A 13,420-nucleotide genomic window follows, 5' to 3' on the forward strand; every position below is an offset into this window, starting at 1 on the left:
GGCACAGGTTTATACTAACACATACTAGCATACACTTACATACATACACACACAGAGACATACATATACACTCATATGTGTTCACATATATACTTACACAGTCTCACATACATAGACACTCATTTATATTCACACATACTAGGATACACACAGATACACACACACACACACACACACACACACACACACACTACATTCAGTGCCTTCCCCTCACAGGTTAGCCATTGGGAGGAGGAAAGTTTCGCAAAATAAGGCTAAGGAACAAAGGTTAGCTGCAATGACTCCCTCGGGGTTGGAGACCCTACCAAGCCATCCACAGCATAGTAAGGTCCTAGGCAAATGCTTGAGTCTGGGAGAGGCGGGGTGGAGGGGGGAACTACAGCCAGTTGCAGTCGCCTGTGTTTTTGTCGGGAGGACGGAGTCACGCGAAAGACAACGACGTAAACTGTTCCGGGTACCAGGAAGAGACAGGGAAGTGGGGGCTTCTGAAAAGTGCTGGATTCTCCCAGTGTCACCCACACAGACCGAGATTGCAAGTGGGGGCGGGCTGCACTCGCTGAGTCTTGAGCTAGGACGCACAGAGGTGTGGGGAGGAGCAAGCGAGCGCAGGAAGGAAGAGGAAGGAGGGAAGAAAGGAGAGATCGCGAAGAAAGGTGAGGGGAGAGGAGCCGGGGCCCTGGGACTCAGGTTGGGGTGGTGGGCGTGTGCGACGCGGAGGAGGGGTGTCAGCAGTCGCAGTGTGTGCGGCGGAAGGGGGCGGGGGGGGGCAGCACCTCCGCGGTAGCGTCCACCTGCTCACCCACCCGCACGGGCGAGCACACAGAGGGTGGGGTGCGGGCCGGAGAGGTGGCCTAGGACAGTGTCTTTCCCTGCTGGCTTTCCTTCTGGGGTCGTGGGGACTTGGGTAGCCTCAGGGCAGGCCCTTCACAGGCTGCGCCGCTGCTCTGCGGCAGCTGGTCTCCAACCCTTGCGTGCCTGGCTCCTCTCCAGGTGCCACCAACTCCAGCGACCCCAAGCTGGGATGCTGGCTTGGAGTTTTGCAGGCAGGCTTCTTGAAGGGGCCTAGCCTTGAAATCTAGCTAGCTGATTCTGGGCCAAACTCCCCTCCTCCGCCACAAATTGGGTCAGGCACCCCTAGTCCAGACCTGAGGGTGTGTGTGTGTGTGTGTGTGTGTGCACTTGCGTGTGCCCAGAAGGTAAAGCTTGCTCAAAGGAAGCATCTGGGTTCCGGAAGGCCCAGCCCACCAACATTGAGGTATGTGGTCACTTGCTTCCTGATTCTTGAGATGGCTCTGGGTCTGACTGTGGAAAAAAACAAAAAACAAAAAACAAAATCTAATTTGACTATAGGTGGCAAAGATTTCCTAGGGTTTTAATTCCTAGAAAATAAGATGCCCAGGGCCACTCTGACAATCGCTCCCCTGCTGTTGAGACACCCACCACTGTGCCCTGGTCCTGCCCTCATCTCTATCCTGGCAGAGCTCAAGATTGCTGTGCCCAAGTCTCAGGTGACAAAGTGAGGCCCAGCCACTTTATTTCCCTTATTCCAATTCTCAGGACCCTCGAAGAAAGTCAGAATTAAAACTGGTGTGTTGCAGGACATTGTTCCAGACTTTTAACAAAGCACTCGGGTGGCAGACAGGTCTCTGTGGACAGCGAGGGTGGCATCGTGAGACTCTGTCTCAAGGGTAGGGGTGCACACAGTCAGGCTGTTACCACCTCCAGCATCGAACACTGTCGGGCATCATGTCACTGCCCAGCAATACTAGGCACCTAATGAAATATACAGGGAAGGGCCTGGGCTTGTATTTCCTGCCACGGAGTCTCTAATGCCTCATCCTTGGCTTATCATATACACTCAGCAAACATTTGAATACTTATTAACTTTTAATAACACTTTGAGACATTTTATAGGCATAATTTACAGGCAATAAAACATGCGAGTAATAAAACCTGTCACTATGGGAAAACATAGGTTCGTGTGTTTATACGTTAGGTGGTCTATAGCTATGTGTATGTCACCCCAGCCCCAGGGGGATTGACTCTGGCCTCCATTAGCACTGATACTTCCATTATTAAAAATTTTAAGTCTTGGTTCTTTGTTTTGTTTTGTTTTTGAGAAAGAAACTGAGATTGTGTGGCTGGTAGGACAGCTCAGTGGGGAAGGGAGTTTGCCACCGAGCCTGATAACTTAAGTTTGATTCCAGGGACCCCCCCTGACAGGAGAGGACTGCCTCCTGCAAGGTCTCCTCTGCCCTCCATGTGTACATGACGCAACACACCCCCACTACGCCTCCCGATAATAAACTGTTGTTTAAAAACTTGAGTTTCTAGATAGCAGCAGGTTCAAGCCAATCACAAACTGAAAACAGTAAGTTTTTCCGTCTGTGGCACTGGTGTGGGGGGTGATTTGAAGCCTGAAGCATAAACATTCAGACCTGTGTGTACAGTGAGCCTCTCCTGCTTCTCCTCGTCAGCGGGACAGGGAGGATTCAGAGCATTCGACAGCCACAGAAGATCACCAGCATGGCCTCAGTGTCTACTCACGGGAACCAAGAGAAAAGTCCCCACTTGCCGCCATTGAGCAAGCAGGTGGGTTTTAGCTTGAGATTCTGCCGTCTGAAGAAAACTGTCACACAAGACTGTCACTAGAGTCTTTGCCTTTCCTTGGTCAATCGCCCACGTCTCTCTCTCTCTCTCTCTCTCTCTCTCTCTCTCTCTCTCTGTGTGTGTGTGTGTGTGTGTGTGTGTGTGTGTGTGTGTGCAGGTGTGTATGTGTGTTCCTGTACGAGGAGGTCGGGAATTGAGGTTCATCATCTTCCTTGGTCCACATCATTTCCAAAAATATTTGTGTTTGTTTATTTGTTATTTATTTGATTGATTGGTTAATTGATTTATTGATTTAGTATGTGTGGGTCACACCCACACATGCCATGGCAAGTGTGTGAGGTGAGGGGACAACTTTCAGGAGTCATGTCTGTCCATGTGCCACGTGGGCTCAATGGATTGAGCTCAGGTCACCCGGCTTGGTCGCCAGGGCCTTAGCCTGCCCAGCCAACTCGCAGGCTCTCCACTTTATGTTTTGAGGCAGGGTCTTCCACTGAACCCGAAGCTCAGTGGTCCAGCCAGACCAGCCGGCCAGTAAGTGACAGGTGCCCCTCTGTCTCAGCGTCTTCAGTCCTAAAATTCCAGCCACACGCCACCATATCCTGCTTTTCAAGTGGTCCTGGGGATCACACCAAACTCTGGTCATCATGCTCATGTGACCCGGCACTTAACCAGCTAAGACATCTCCTGACTCTTTCTCAGCCAGGCGCTTTGTCAGTTGGGCACAGGAGGGAGGAAGGAAGATGTGTCTGGGCGGCCTTGAAAAGCCTGTTAAAACTTTTGTTTGCAAACTCTTTTCTTTACTCTTTCCCCTTTAGAACTCCGCCTAACTCGCTCAGCCTGGCAGTCAGTGACTGAGCAGGCGTTCTGAGGCAGAGCGGAGCTGTGGTTTGTCTCTAACGGGCTGGCACAGAGCCGTGTCGCCCCATTCTTGCCTCCCAGGGTGATTACCCTGAACACAGGCTGCTGCATGTATAACCGGGTTCATAATTACTAATCAGCGGTCAGATCGAGAGCACAAATGTCGGCTTGTTAGGAAGGGGTGTCATGGCTCAGGAGTGTGGATGAAAGGGAGAGCGAGTGTTTGATGGGTCACTGCAGCTCTCTGGAGTCAGCTTTTCAAGTTTCTGGGTGGAGAGGGCATTTAGGCAACAAAGTATGGGAGAAACAAACAGACAAGTGACAGCAGCTAGGTTTGGACACTCGAGCTGCCCTATAAACTAGAGACATCCTAAAACATTCATGGCTTCTGAAAAAGATCTCCCAAGCCCCACATGGAGACTGCTCTCTGATCGTGAAGGCTGGACTCTCAGAAGTTATGGTGGTCAGATCCCCCTCCCCCTTCCTTTCCTCTCCCCTTCCCCCTCTCCCCTTTCCTCCCCCTCCCTCTCCCTTCTCTCCCCCATGTTTGTGTGTGTGTGTGTGTGTGTGTTACCTTGTACATGTTGAGAGGTCTCCTTTATTTCTGCCATGGCTACAGACAGTCCGAGAAACAAACACAGATACAGCTTAATTTATGATGGAATTTTGTCTCAATAAACCTGCGGTAAGTTAAAACTGTTATTGGTTTAAAATGCTCCTGGGAACCCTAGCTCAGCACTATGGCCCACAGCCTCCAGCCGGGTGGAGGCGGCAGTGCCCCTTGTACAGATGTCCCTTGTAATCTCGCAGCTAACCTGAGGCTGGCCCTCCATGCTGCTGACCAGCATCATGAGTAAATACCACACGGCAGAGCATTAGCCTAGGCCAAGGTTAAGCTTCAAAGTGTTTAGTAGTATCCGCAGAACTAGTATCACTTTGAGAACACGTGTCTTAGCTAGGACTTCTGACCAAAAGAAACTTGGGGAGGGAGGGGTTTATTTGGCTTATGCTTCTACATCACAGTTCATCATCAAAGGGAGTCAGGACAGGAACTCAGGCATGGCTGAAACCCGGAGGCAGGAGTCATGGAGGGGTGCTGCTTACCAGATTGCTCTCCCTGGTTTGTTTAGCCTGTTTACTTATAGAATCCAGACCCACCAGCCCAGGGATGTCACCATCAAGAGATGTCACCATCAACAATGGGCTGGATTCTTCTCCTACGGAGGCATGGTCTCTCTCCTCTTCCCTCCCCTCCCCTCCCCTCTCCTTCCCTCCCCTCCCCTTTCTCTCCCTTCTCTCCCCCTCCCTCCCTCTCCCTCCCTCCCTTCCCACCTCCCCTCTCCAGAGATCCTCTATGTAGTCCTGGCTGTACTGGAACGTGCTCTGCATACCATGCTGTCCTCGAACTCACAGAGATCTGCCCACTTCTGCCTCCGAGTGGGAACATCAAAGGTGTGCGCCACCCCTGCCTGGCTGGAGGCATTCTCTTAATGGTTCCCCATCTCAGATGACTTTAGCAGGTGTCAACATGCTGACATAGAATAAAACTCTGGGCCACTGGGCTGGGGAGATGGCAGAATGCCCAGAGAGGTTTTTTAAAATGTCTGCTATACGGGCGTGCAGCCCTGAGTTTAGATCCTCAACATTGACATACAAATCCAGGTGCAGCACGCACCTGTCCAACTAACCCACAGTGTCTTTCTCTACAGAGCATGTTGTTTTGCCCCAAATCAAAACTGCACATCCACAGAGGAGAGATTGCCAAGATTATCCGAGAATGTCAAGAAGAAAGTTTCTGGAAGAGAGGTACTCCTGCATTCTGGATCTTGATTAATAGTTTAATAATCATCAATTTAATAATGAATCGTTTGATGTAATAAAATTACTAAATAAATAAGTTACTAATCAATTTAATAATTAATGTTGTAACAATAGACTGCCTTCGTGTCCCCTTAGAATAGAACCATGATGACTGATTAATTCTGAGCAGGAGTTTTATGTAAGTCACAAGGAGTATGTCTAAAGAATGTGGGTGTTTATTTTAGGATATTTAGAGCTTGAATCTATGCTCTTCTCTTCAGGCAGAGATAATATACAGTTTACCCAGCACTTTACCTCACCCGGTAAATACAGATACACATGTGACTCTTCACGCAAGCAAGAACAAGGGCAGAAATATTATATAGCGTGTATTACGTCCACAAAGTAGACCTTTGTAAATTCCACTGGCATCTCCGCTCAGAAGTGGTGTCAGGTTCATCTGGACTTCAGCCCACGGCCTCGCACCTAGGGAATCGTTCAGGAAGGACCACTGAGGGTCCGGAGCTGGCAGCGCCCCGTCAGTGTCTCTCTCTACTTAGTGTTTTCTGCTGAGGTGCTCGCTTCCTCACCCCAGGATTGCCTTACGTCGTAAGACAAGGCTGTGAGTTCAGGCTGTATTAAAATCCTTTCGGGTTTAAAAAACTCATAATTTGACATTTGAAAGTGGCACCTAGTCATCCATCCCCATGCTGTGTGTTTATTGCTGATAGAGGCCTGACTGATTCTTCTTGATATCATAAACCATCCGGAGTCTGTATCGACCATTTTACAAGGTGATATTCATCCTGCATCACAATGCTTATTGAGTGGTTTCCTAGAATCCCATGTCTTTTTCTGATAACCTCTGAACCAGTAGATTAACTGACCTGGTAGATTCCCACTGCAGTGTGGCCCATTAGGCCGCCATCTGGTTCCTGGCCTTGATGGGAAAGCTGGCGGCTAGCAGACTCATCTTGGTTGCTAGGAAAGGTTAAAAGCTTAATGAAGCTCTTTGTTTTTGAAGAGGCCATCTGCGGGAGAGCTAGAAACCCTTTACGTCAGACCCAATTGCTTATACTAAAAACCTTAACTAAACACTGCGTGTGCTTAGCAGGGATGGAGTCTGTTTATAACCTTCAATGTGCCTCTTCAGGCAGACATCCAACAGTGGGACAAAATGTTATGAAAGACAAAAATCAGAACAGAAACAACAGGAAACTGCCCTAGATTGAAACAGATTGGACAGTCAACACAATGCACAATCCTTGATCTTCCACAATGGGAAAAAACCTGCAGCTGTGAAGGACATTCTTGGAGTAGGTGGAGAGATTTGAACATAGATTTCGTATTAGAAAATATCATTCCTCTTGAGCCTCAGAATTCCAACAGAAATTCCTTGACTATGCCAGTGATATTGTGATCTGTTCAGAAGAAATCAACTTGATTGTAGAGACTCCCTGTTTAAAATATTCAGTTATAAAGACTCGTGGTCTTTGCAAATCCCAAATGTCTCAGAAAAAAATAATAATAACAGAGATACAAAGCAAAATAGAGAGATGCATCCAGAGATGAATCTATAATGAACCTAAAAGAAGGCTCTACATTGGAGTCACATGCATATAGAGTGTTCAATAAACATGGGTGTCGGGGATGAGTTGTGGGTTTAGATTAATGCTGTGCATCAGGCTGAGCTATTGGGATGAATCCCAAGAAAATTCTCCATGTTGTTTTAAAGAAATACTTGTTGAATAGTAACATATACGTTAGGATGAAACTGAGAGCGGCGGCCACGCCATTAATCCCAGCTCTTGGAAGCAGGGGCAGGTGGATCCCTTTGGGCTCAAGGTCAGCCTGGTCTACATAATGAGTTCCAGAATAGCCAAGGCTACATAGTGAGACCCTATCTTGACAAATAAAAGTGAATAAAACTCTCTGCCGAGTTAGGTAAGAAAAGAAAGCTTAGAGTAATTATCCCTAATATCTAGGGGAGAGACTGAGTCGTTTGTCTTTAAATTGATTTTTTAAAATTGTATTCGGTGCACTCACACATGCACATGTGCACACATAGTCAGACGACAGCTTAGATTCACTCCTTTCACCTTGTGTGCCCTGGGGGTTCCCATGCTTGGAGATGAGTTTGTACCCACTGAGCAATCTCCCCTGCCCGGAGGGACCATGTGTTAATACACTGATATTGAGGGCCGTTTGTTTGTTTGTTTTACAGCCCTGCCTTTTTCTCTTATAAGCATGCTTGTCACCCAGGGACTCGTTCACCAAGGTAAGAGTCGGCATTCACTCGGGCTTGAACTTCAGAGAGCCCCGTTTCTGGAACCTTCCCTGAAACCTTTAGATGTTTATTTTTACTGATTGATTTTTGCTTCATGCAGGTTTTTGCCTGGTTTTAGCTGAAGTGCCTTCTCTGCAAAAGAGCCCCTGGCCTTTGGAAAGACTGAGTGTATTTAATTCCTTGATAAAGAAAAATTCGAGTTATGGGTGTCATTAAGGTCACTGGCTGACTTTATATAGATTATCACTGGTTTATTTCTCATCTAAAGAGGGACTTTGGATGGAGAAGGAGACCAGGGGGCGTAACTAGAGAGACGTCAGAGGGCAGTGTGAGGTTTAGATGCCACAGGACTGATAGACCAGAGAAAGGGCCATGAAAGTAGAGGCTATGGGTTCCTGTTGCCATGACAACAAAGGCAGCTTAAGGAAGGAGGGGTTCCTCTTGGCTCATTGTTGAAGGAAGGAGGTAGTCTGCCCTGGTGGGGGAAGGGAGGTAGCAGGCTCAGGAGGCAGCTGGTCACACTGTAACTAAAATCAGGAAGCAGGAAGTGGAAAGGAAGTGCAGCCAGGCAATGACTCCTCAACACCCACGCCCAGAGACCATTTCCTTTAGTGAGGCTCCTGAAGTTTCTACCACCTTCCAAAGCAGCATCCCCCAGCTGGCTCTCACTGGGTTAAAATCAACATATGAAGACAGTCGTGTTTCTCCTGGAAGTTCATCTTATTTCCCCTGTCCAACTTCCAGAGGCCACCTACTCTTCTTGACTGGTGGTTCTTCCTATGTCTCTAAAACCAGCCGGGCTGAGCTAAGCTTTCCTACCTCTGATCTCTCCAGTCCCATCCATCGATCATTGTGATTATGTTTAATCCATTCAGAACCATCTCCCTGTTTTAAGGTGATCTGACTAGGCAGCTTAATTCATTTTATACCTTAAATTTCTCTTTCTGTTGTATATAATGTGCCCAGACTCGCCAAAGATTATGGTGCAGACATATTTAAAAGCCTACTATTCTACCTAGTGCCTAGCATAAGCTGTGATGTTTTCATTTAAAAATTGTAATGAGCTAGGCATGGTGACACCTGCCTTCAGTCCTAACACTCAGGAGCAGAGGCATGTAGATTGTTAATTGGAGACCAGTTTGGTCTATATAGCAAGTTCCAAGTGAGCCAGGACTACATAGATAAACCTTGTCTTAGATACTTAGATAGATAGATAGATAGACATAAATACATAGATACATAGATACATAGATAAAAGATAGATTGATATGATGATGATATGTAGAAGATAGATAGATGGATAGATAGATAGATAGATAGATAGATAGATAGATAGATAGATAGATCATTAAGAATTAAATTGCAATGTATATACTATGAACCTCCCTGTTGAACTCAGAGCACGGTGACTAGTCTTTTTGAATCAATTTAAATCAGCCATTAATTGTGGGTTTCCCACATGTTAAAGCCAGTATTTACCATTTGCCTAAGATAGCTCCTGAGAGTTAACTTCAAGCACAGATCAAATCATATCTCTCCTAAAACCATCATCCTTCTTTGGCCTTGATATTTTCCTTACACAATTAAATAAATTACTAAATGAAATAATACATTTCTATATTACATTTCAGGTTATTTAGCTGCTAATCCAAGATTTGGATCATTGCCTAAAGTAGCATGTAAGTCATAAATGCAAATTTGGGATGGGGACATTGATAAATGGCGGAAGCGCCAGGCCTCAAGTTCATTTCCAGCATTAAAACAAGTGAAAATGTAGATTCATTTTGATAAAGTTTCTATGATCAAGGCTATGATTGCCTGGCTTGAGCGCGTTGCCTGGACAGATCCTTACAAAGCATTTTCTTTGTTTCACCGATGGCCTACAGCCTCCTGGTTCACCCCAACACTTTCTGATCTGCTGGTCAACAGCAGGGACTTGGGCCTCTGTCTTCTTTAAAGCATGAGCAGAGACTGGTAACATATATACAGCTTCCTCTGTATCTGTGAGAGACAGGCTCCAGGACCCTCGGGTACCCAGATCTCGAGGGGCTTCAGTCCCTCTTACAAGTGATGTGGCGCTTACCTCTAATGGTGTCCACCCTCCTGTCTGTTTTAAAGCCTCTCCTGTTACCTTTAGCATGTGATGCAATGCCAACAGCATGCGTGTGACTGTTGTCCAACACGCTTGGGGACTGATGGATAAACAGCCTGTACATGTTGGAAATGGATTTCTTTTTCTTGAATACTTGTTTTGCCTGCTGTTGGTTAAACACGTAGCTATGGAACCCGTGAGAGCTATGGAACCTGTGAGAGTGGAGCCGGTGGCTGTAAGTTAGTTAACTGTTGACAGCAGAGCCTTTCGTGGCGGATTCACTAGGGAATTATGGTTTGTTCTCTTGGCCTGGCCAGTCTTTTACAATTATTTGGAGTGCATATTAAAAAGTGAGTAATTTTTTTTTAAATCAGAGATGTTTTAATATGAAATTTACTGCAAATTCTGGGTTTCATCTCCTTGATACACATATATGGTTTGTGGTAGAAGAATTCTCCAGTTAATTGAGTCTCATTTCCAGCTAGAGAAGATTTCTTTTATAGGAGGTCCCCCTCCCTATTGACTCCAAAGGCAAGGGTGTTGGGGGGGGGAACTCAACAATTCCAAGAGGTTTCACTACTCAGTAACATAGAGGCTCCCTGTAGCCACAACCCAGACCTGCCCTCCCTCCCCTTCCAACCTTAGCTCGGTCGGTCATGTCCTAGACACCCACTCTGGGACAGCCTCAGTGTGTGCTCTGTCCTAGCCCTCCGGATGTCAGTTCAAAGCAGAGATCAGAAAGTCTCTAGAGATTAGACCTGCCCTTACTGGATGCTTGGTTTAATATAAAAAGGACCAGTGTTAAGAAGGTATAGCAGTGGTTGATGGACAGGATTCTGAGCATCTCAATTGTCTGTTTTACAGTGGCTGGTCTCTTGGGGTTTGGCCTTGGGAAGGCTTCCTATATAAGAGTTTGCCAGAGTAAATTCCACTCCTTTGAAGATCAGCTCCGTGGTGCTGGCTTTGGTCCTGAGCATAACAGGTTTGTGACCTGGTGGAGGGATTATAATCAAGATAATGGAGAAGTGAAATAGCTGAGTTTAGTGTCAAAGGCCTTTAGTCCCATCACTCAGGAGGCAGAAGCAGGAGGATCTCTGTGAGCTCAAGGCCATCCTGGTCTACACAGTGAGTCCTAGGAGAGCTAGGGCTACATAGTGAGACCTTGTCTTAAAAACAAACAAAAAAAAAATGAAGTGAGACTTTACTTACTATACTATGAAGCATGTTAATAATTTTATTTCTTAAGAAAAAACTCTTTAACCCTCAAACTTTAATTTATTACTATTCAACTTCAATAATTATTTATCATTTAACTTAATTACTACTACTTGTGCTACTTAACATGTATTAATGAATACCTACTACATTCTAGGCCTTGTATAAATCTTTGAGGAATTCATTGCATACTTACTCAACATTTAAACAGTCTTCCTAACTACAGAGCTTTTCAGAGCCTGTAATTTCTCTGTCTCTGACTCTCTCTTTCTCTTTCTCTCTCTACTCCTCCCCACACACACATACATACACACACACACACACACACACACATGACACTACATGTCCTGATAAACATATTCTCTATGGAGACATACACAGTCAGGCTAGAGTGTACAGCAGGGCCTCTGCTCCTGGGGACTAGGGTTGAAAGTCAGTTCTACCAACTGACTCTCGTCTCTAGGTTCTTTGCCTGTCTAAAAATGATGATCAGAATAACTTCCCTGGGGTGTTGTGAAGAAGGAAAATAATTTTTCATGACATTCAAACAAGTACTATTTCTATTGTTCTGCCACAGAACTAGTTGGGGACACAGTCCTCTGAAGACCTCTCACTTGTCACAGTGGGCTGCATCTCTTATTTTAGAGACCATCTCATGTAGCCCAGGCTGGCCCCAAACTTGCTCTGTAGCTCAATGATGACCTCGATCTTCATATCCTTCTCCCTCTCTCCTGAGTGCTACCATGACAGATATACACCACCACAGCACATTATATGTAGTGCTGGGGATGGACAATAGGGCCTTGTGTACTCCAGAAAGCACCTACTGAGCCTGTCCCAGTATGTTCTACTTGAGGGACAGCAGCAGAAACAACGTAGGGCTAGATGTCAAGGTCAAGTTGCCTCCCGGTTGCCTGATTTTAGAATGCTAGAGTCCCTGGTCTGGTAGACGTGGATGGTCTTTAACCATCATTTATACCCTGAGTTACACACAGTCCAGAGCTAGGCAGAGACTCTCTGAGAAGACATTTGTGGTTCTAGGAAGAAGAGACTTCAACATCCAATTTGTTTGCAAACCCTAACATTTCCCTTTACGGGTTGCAAGGCCAGTGGGGAAGCATTAGCTCTGTGTTTACAGACAACACCAGTGTGGCTCCATCCTGGCAAAGCTGTGTTTTGGAGTCACCTTCCAGGGCAGGTGGCCCAGGATTTTGATGTGTGTAGGGGAAAATAGAGAAAGGCATTGTCATAAAGGAGGCGTGGTCATCTCGTCTCTTCCTTTTCCATTTTGGGAATTTTTCTTGCTGTTAGCACAACATTGGGTTCTGGAACAAAGATGAAATCTACATTTTCCCAGCAGCTATACTTCATGTCTCTGCTTTGCATTCTGTAGCTGTTTTGCCTGCCCGCTTCTGGAATCAAAAGCCCCACTCTGGGCTGGCACTGATGGGAGGCAACCGGAGGCTTAGCTCTGTGTGAAAGGCCACTACCCTCTCACCTCAGTATACCCAAGGCCATTTGCTTTTATAAAGAAGTAAAAGTATAACCAGCTCCTAACAATGTTGCAGTCCAAGGGGCAATGTGTATTTATTGTTACTTTTTAGGCAAAAATATCACTATATTACCCCATAGGCCTCTCCACAGCCTAGGTCCCAAGCTCTAGGACTACAGGAGTGAGCCACTCCACCTGGAAAACTGTGATTATTTTGTTGTTGCTGTTGCGGTGGTAGAAATCGCTTCAGTGATTCAAGGTTAAAGAGTCATGGTGTTTAGCTTTTGTGTGACTCTGAACACAAATACAACCATCTGTTTCAACATAAACATCATTATTGAATGATATTTGGATAATTGTAACCTAAGAAACTATTATGCCATTTTTTAAAAAAAGGTAAGCTAGTGAACTATAAAACAAACATGTCTCTATGCATTGCTTACTGTGGTAAGATGAGTGCTTGGGAAGTTGGGAGATGGAAGACACACACACAGAAAGACACACACACACACACACACACTCACAGGAAGAGTTCCTATCTTCAAAGTCACCACCTGTTTCTGCTTCTCTTTTAGGCACTGCCTGCTCACCTGTGAGGATTGTAAAACCAGGCGTGGATTAAGCGAGAAGGCAGGGTCACAGCCATCTGCTTCCTAAACCGAGTCTGTGGTTTCCAATCATTTTTAAACCTCTGACTTTGTACACATTTAAAATTTCAAGTGTACCTTAAAATAATATACTTCTATTGAATCAGAAACCTTGTAATCCTCTCACCCCTTTGAAATGCTTGCTGTGGAAGGCTCTTGATTGACCTGAGCGTGCCATACTCTTCTTTAAGAACACATTGGGAGCTATCACACACTACATAGGAAAGAGGTTACACCCCGCCTTGCTTAGAGCTTCCTGAGAGATCTCTGATTAGCTTCTAGGTCATCCTCCCCCGAGTTTGCTCACTCTGATTTAATTTTCATTTTCAGTGCTTTTAGTTTTCTGGTAGAGAACAGAAACGAATGATGTGGAAGTTGGTTAGGAAGTCAAGACCCAAAGAAAACTCACGTATATGGAA

General features: G+C 45.8%; 1 protein-coding gene across 2 annotated transcripts; it reads left to right on the forward strand.

Annotated features, from left to right (window-relative positions):
* Positions 1-404: 404 nt before the first annotated feature.
* Positions 405-13,111, forward strand: Ociad2 (OCIA domain containing 2). Of its 2 annotated transcripts, none has more exons than XM_052198993.1 (7): positions 405-653; positions 2,478-2,592; positions 5,178-5,274; positions 7,493-7,546; positions 9,187-9,234; positions 10,512-10,629; positions 12,930-13,111. In XM_052198993.1, exons 2-7 carry the CDS (start codon positions 2,527-2,529, stop codon positions 13,009-13,011), a joined length of 465 nt encoding a protein of 154 aa, XP_052054953.1. In that variant the 5' UTR covers positions 405-653; positions 2,478-2,526; the 3' UTR covers positions 13,012-13,111. The 2 variants fall into 2 exon arrangements, with proteins under 2 accessions (XP_052054953.1, XP_052054954.1); XM_052198994.1 differs by lacking the exon at positions 405-653 and adding an exon at positions 2,189-2,371.
* The last annotated feature ends 309 nt before the right edge of the window (positions 13,112-13,420 follow it).

The sequence above is a fragment of the Apodemus sylvaticus genome, chromosome 11, assembly GCF_947179515.1.
Source record: "Apodemus sylvaticus chromosome 11, mApoSyl1.1, whole genome shotgun sequence".
Taxonomy (NCBI): domain Eukaryota; kingdom Metazoa; phylum Chordata; class Mammalia; order Rodentia; family Muridae; genus Apodemus; species Apodemus sylvaticus.

Excerpts from the sequence above, each read along its gene's own strand:
- Ociad2 (XM_052198993.1), top strand. The coding sequence starts at position 2,527 with ATGGCCTCAGTGTCTACTCACGGGAACCAAGAGAAAAGTCCCCACTTG. Across the intron at positions 7,547-9,186 it reads CCAGGGACTCGTTCACCAAG|GTTATTTAGCTGCTAATCCA; the intron begins GTAAGAGTCGGC and ends ATTACATTTCAG. Across the intron at positions 10,630-12,929 it reads TTTGGTCCTGAGCATAACAG|GCACTGCCTGCTCACCTGTG; the intron begins GTTTGTGACCTG and ends CTTCTCTTTTAG.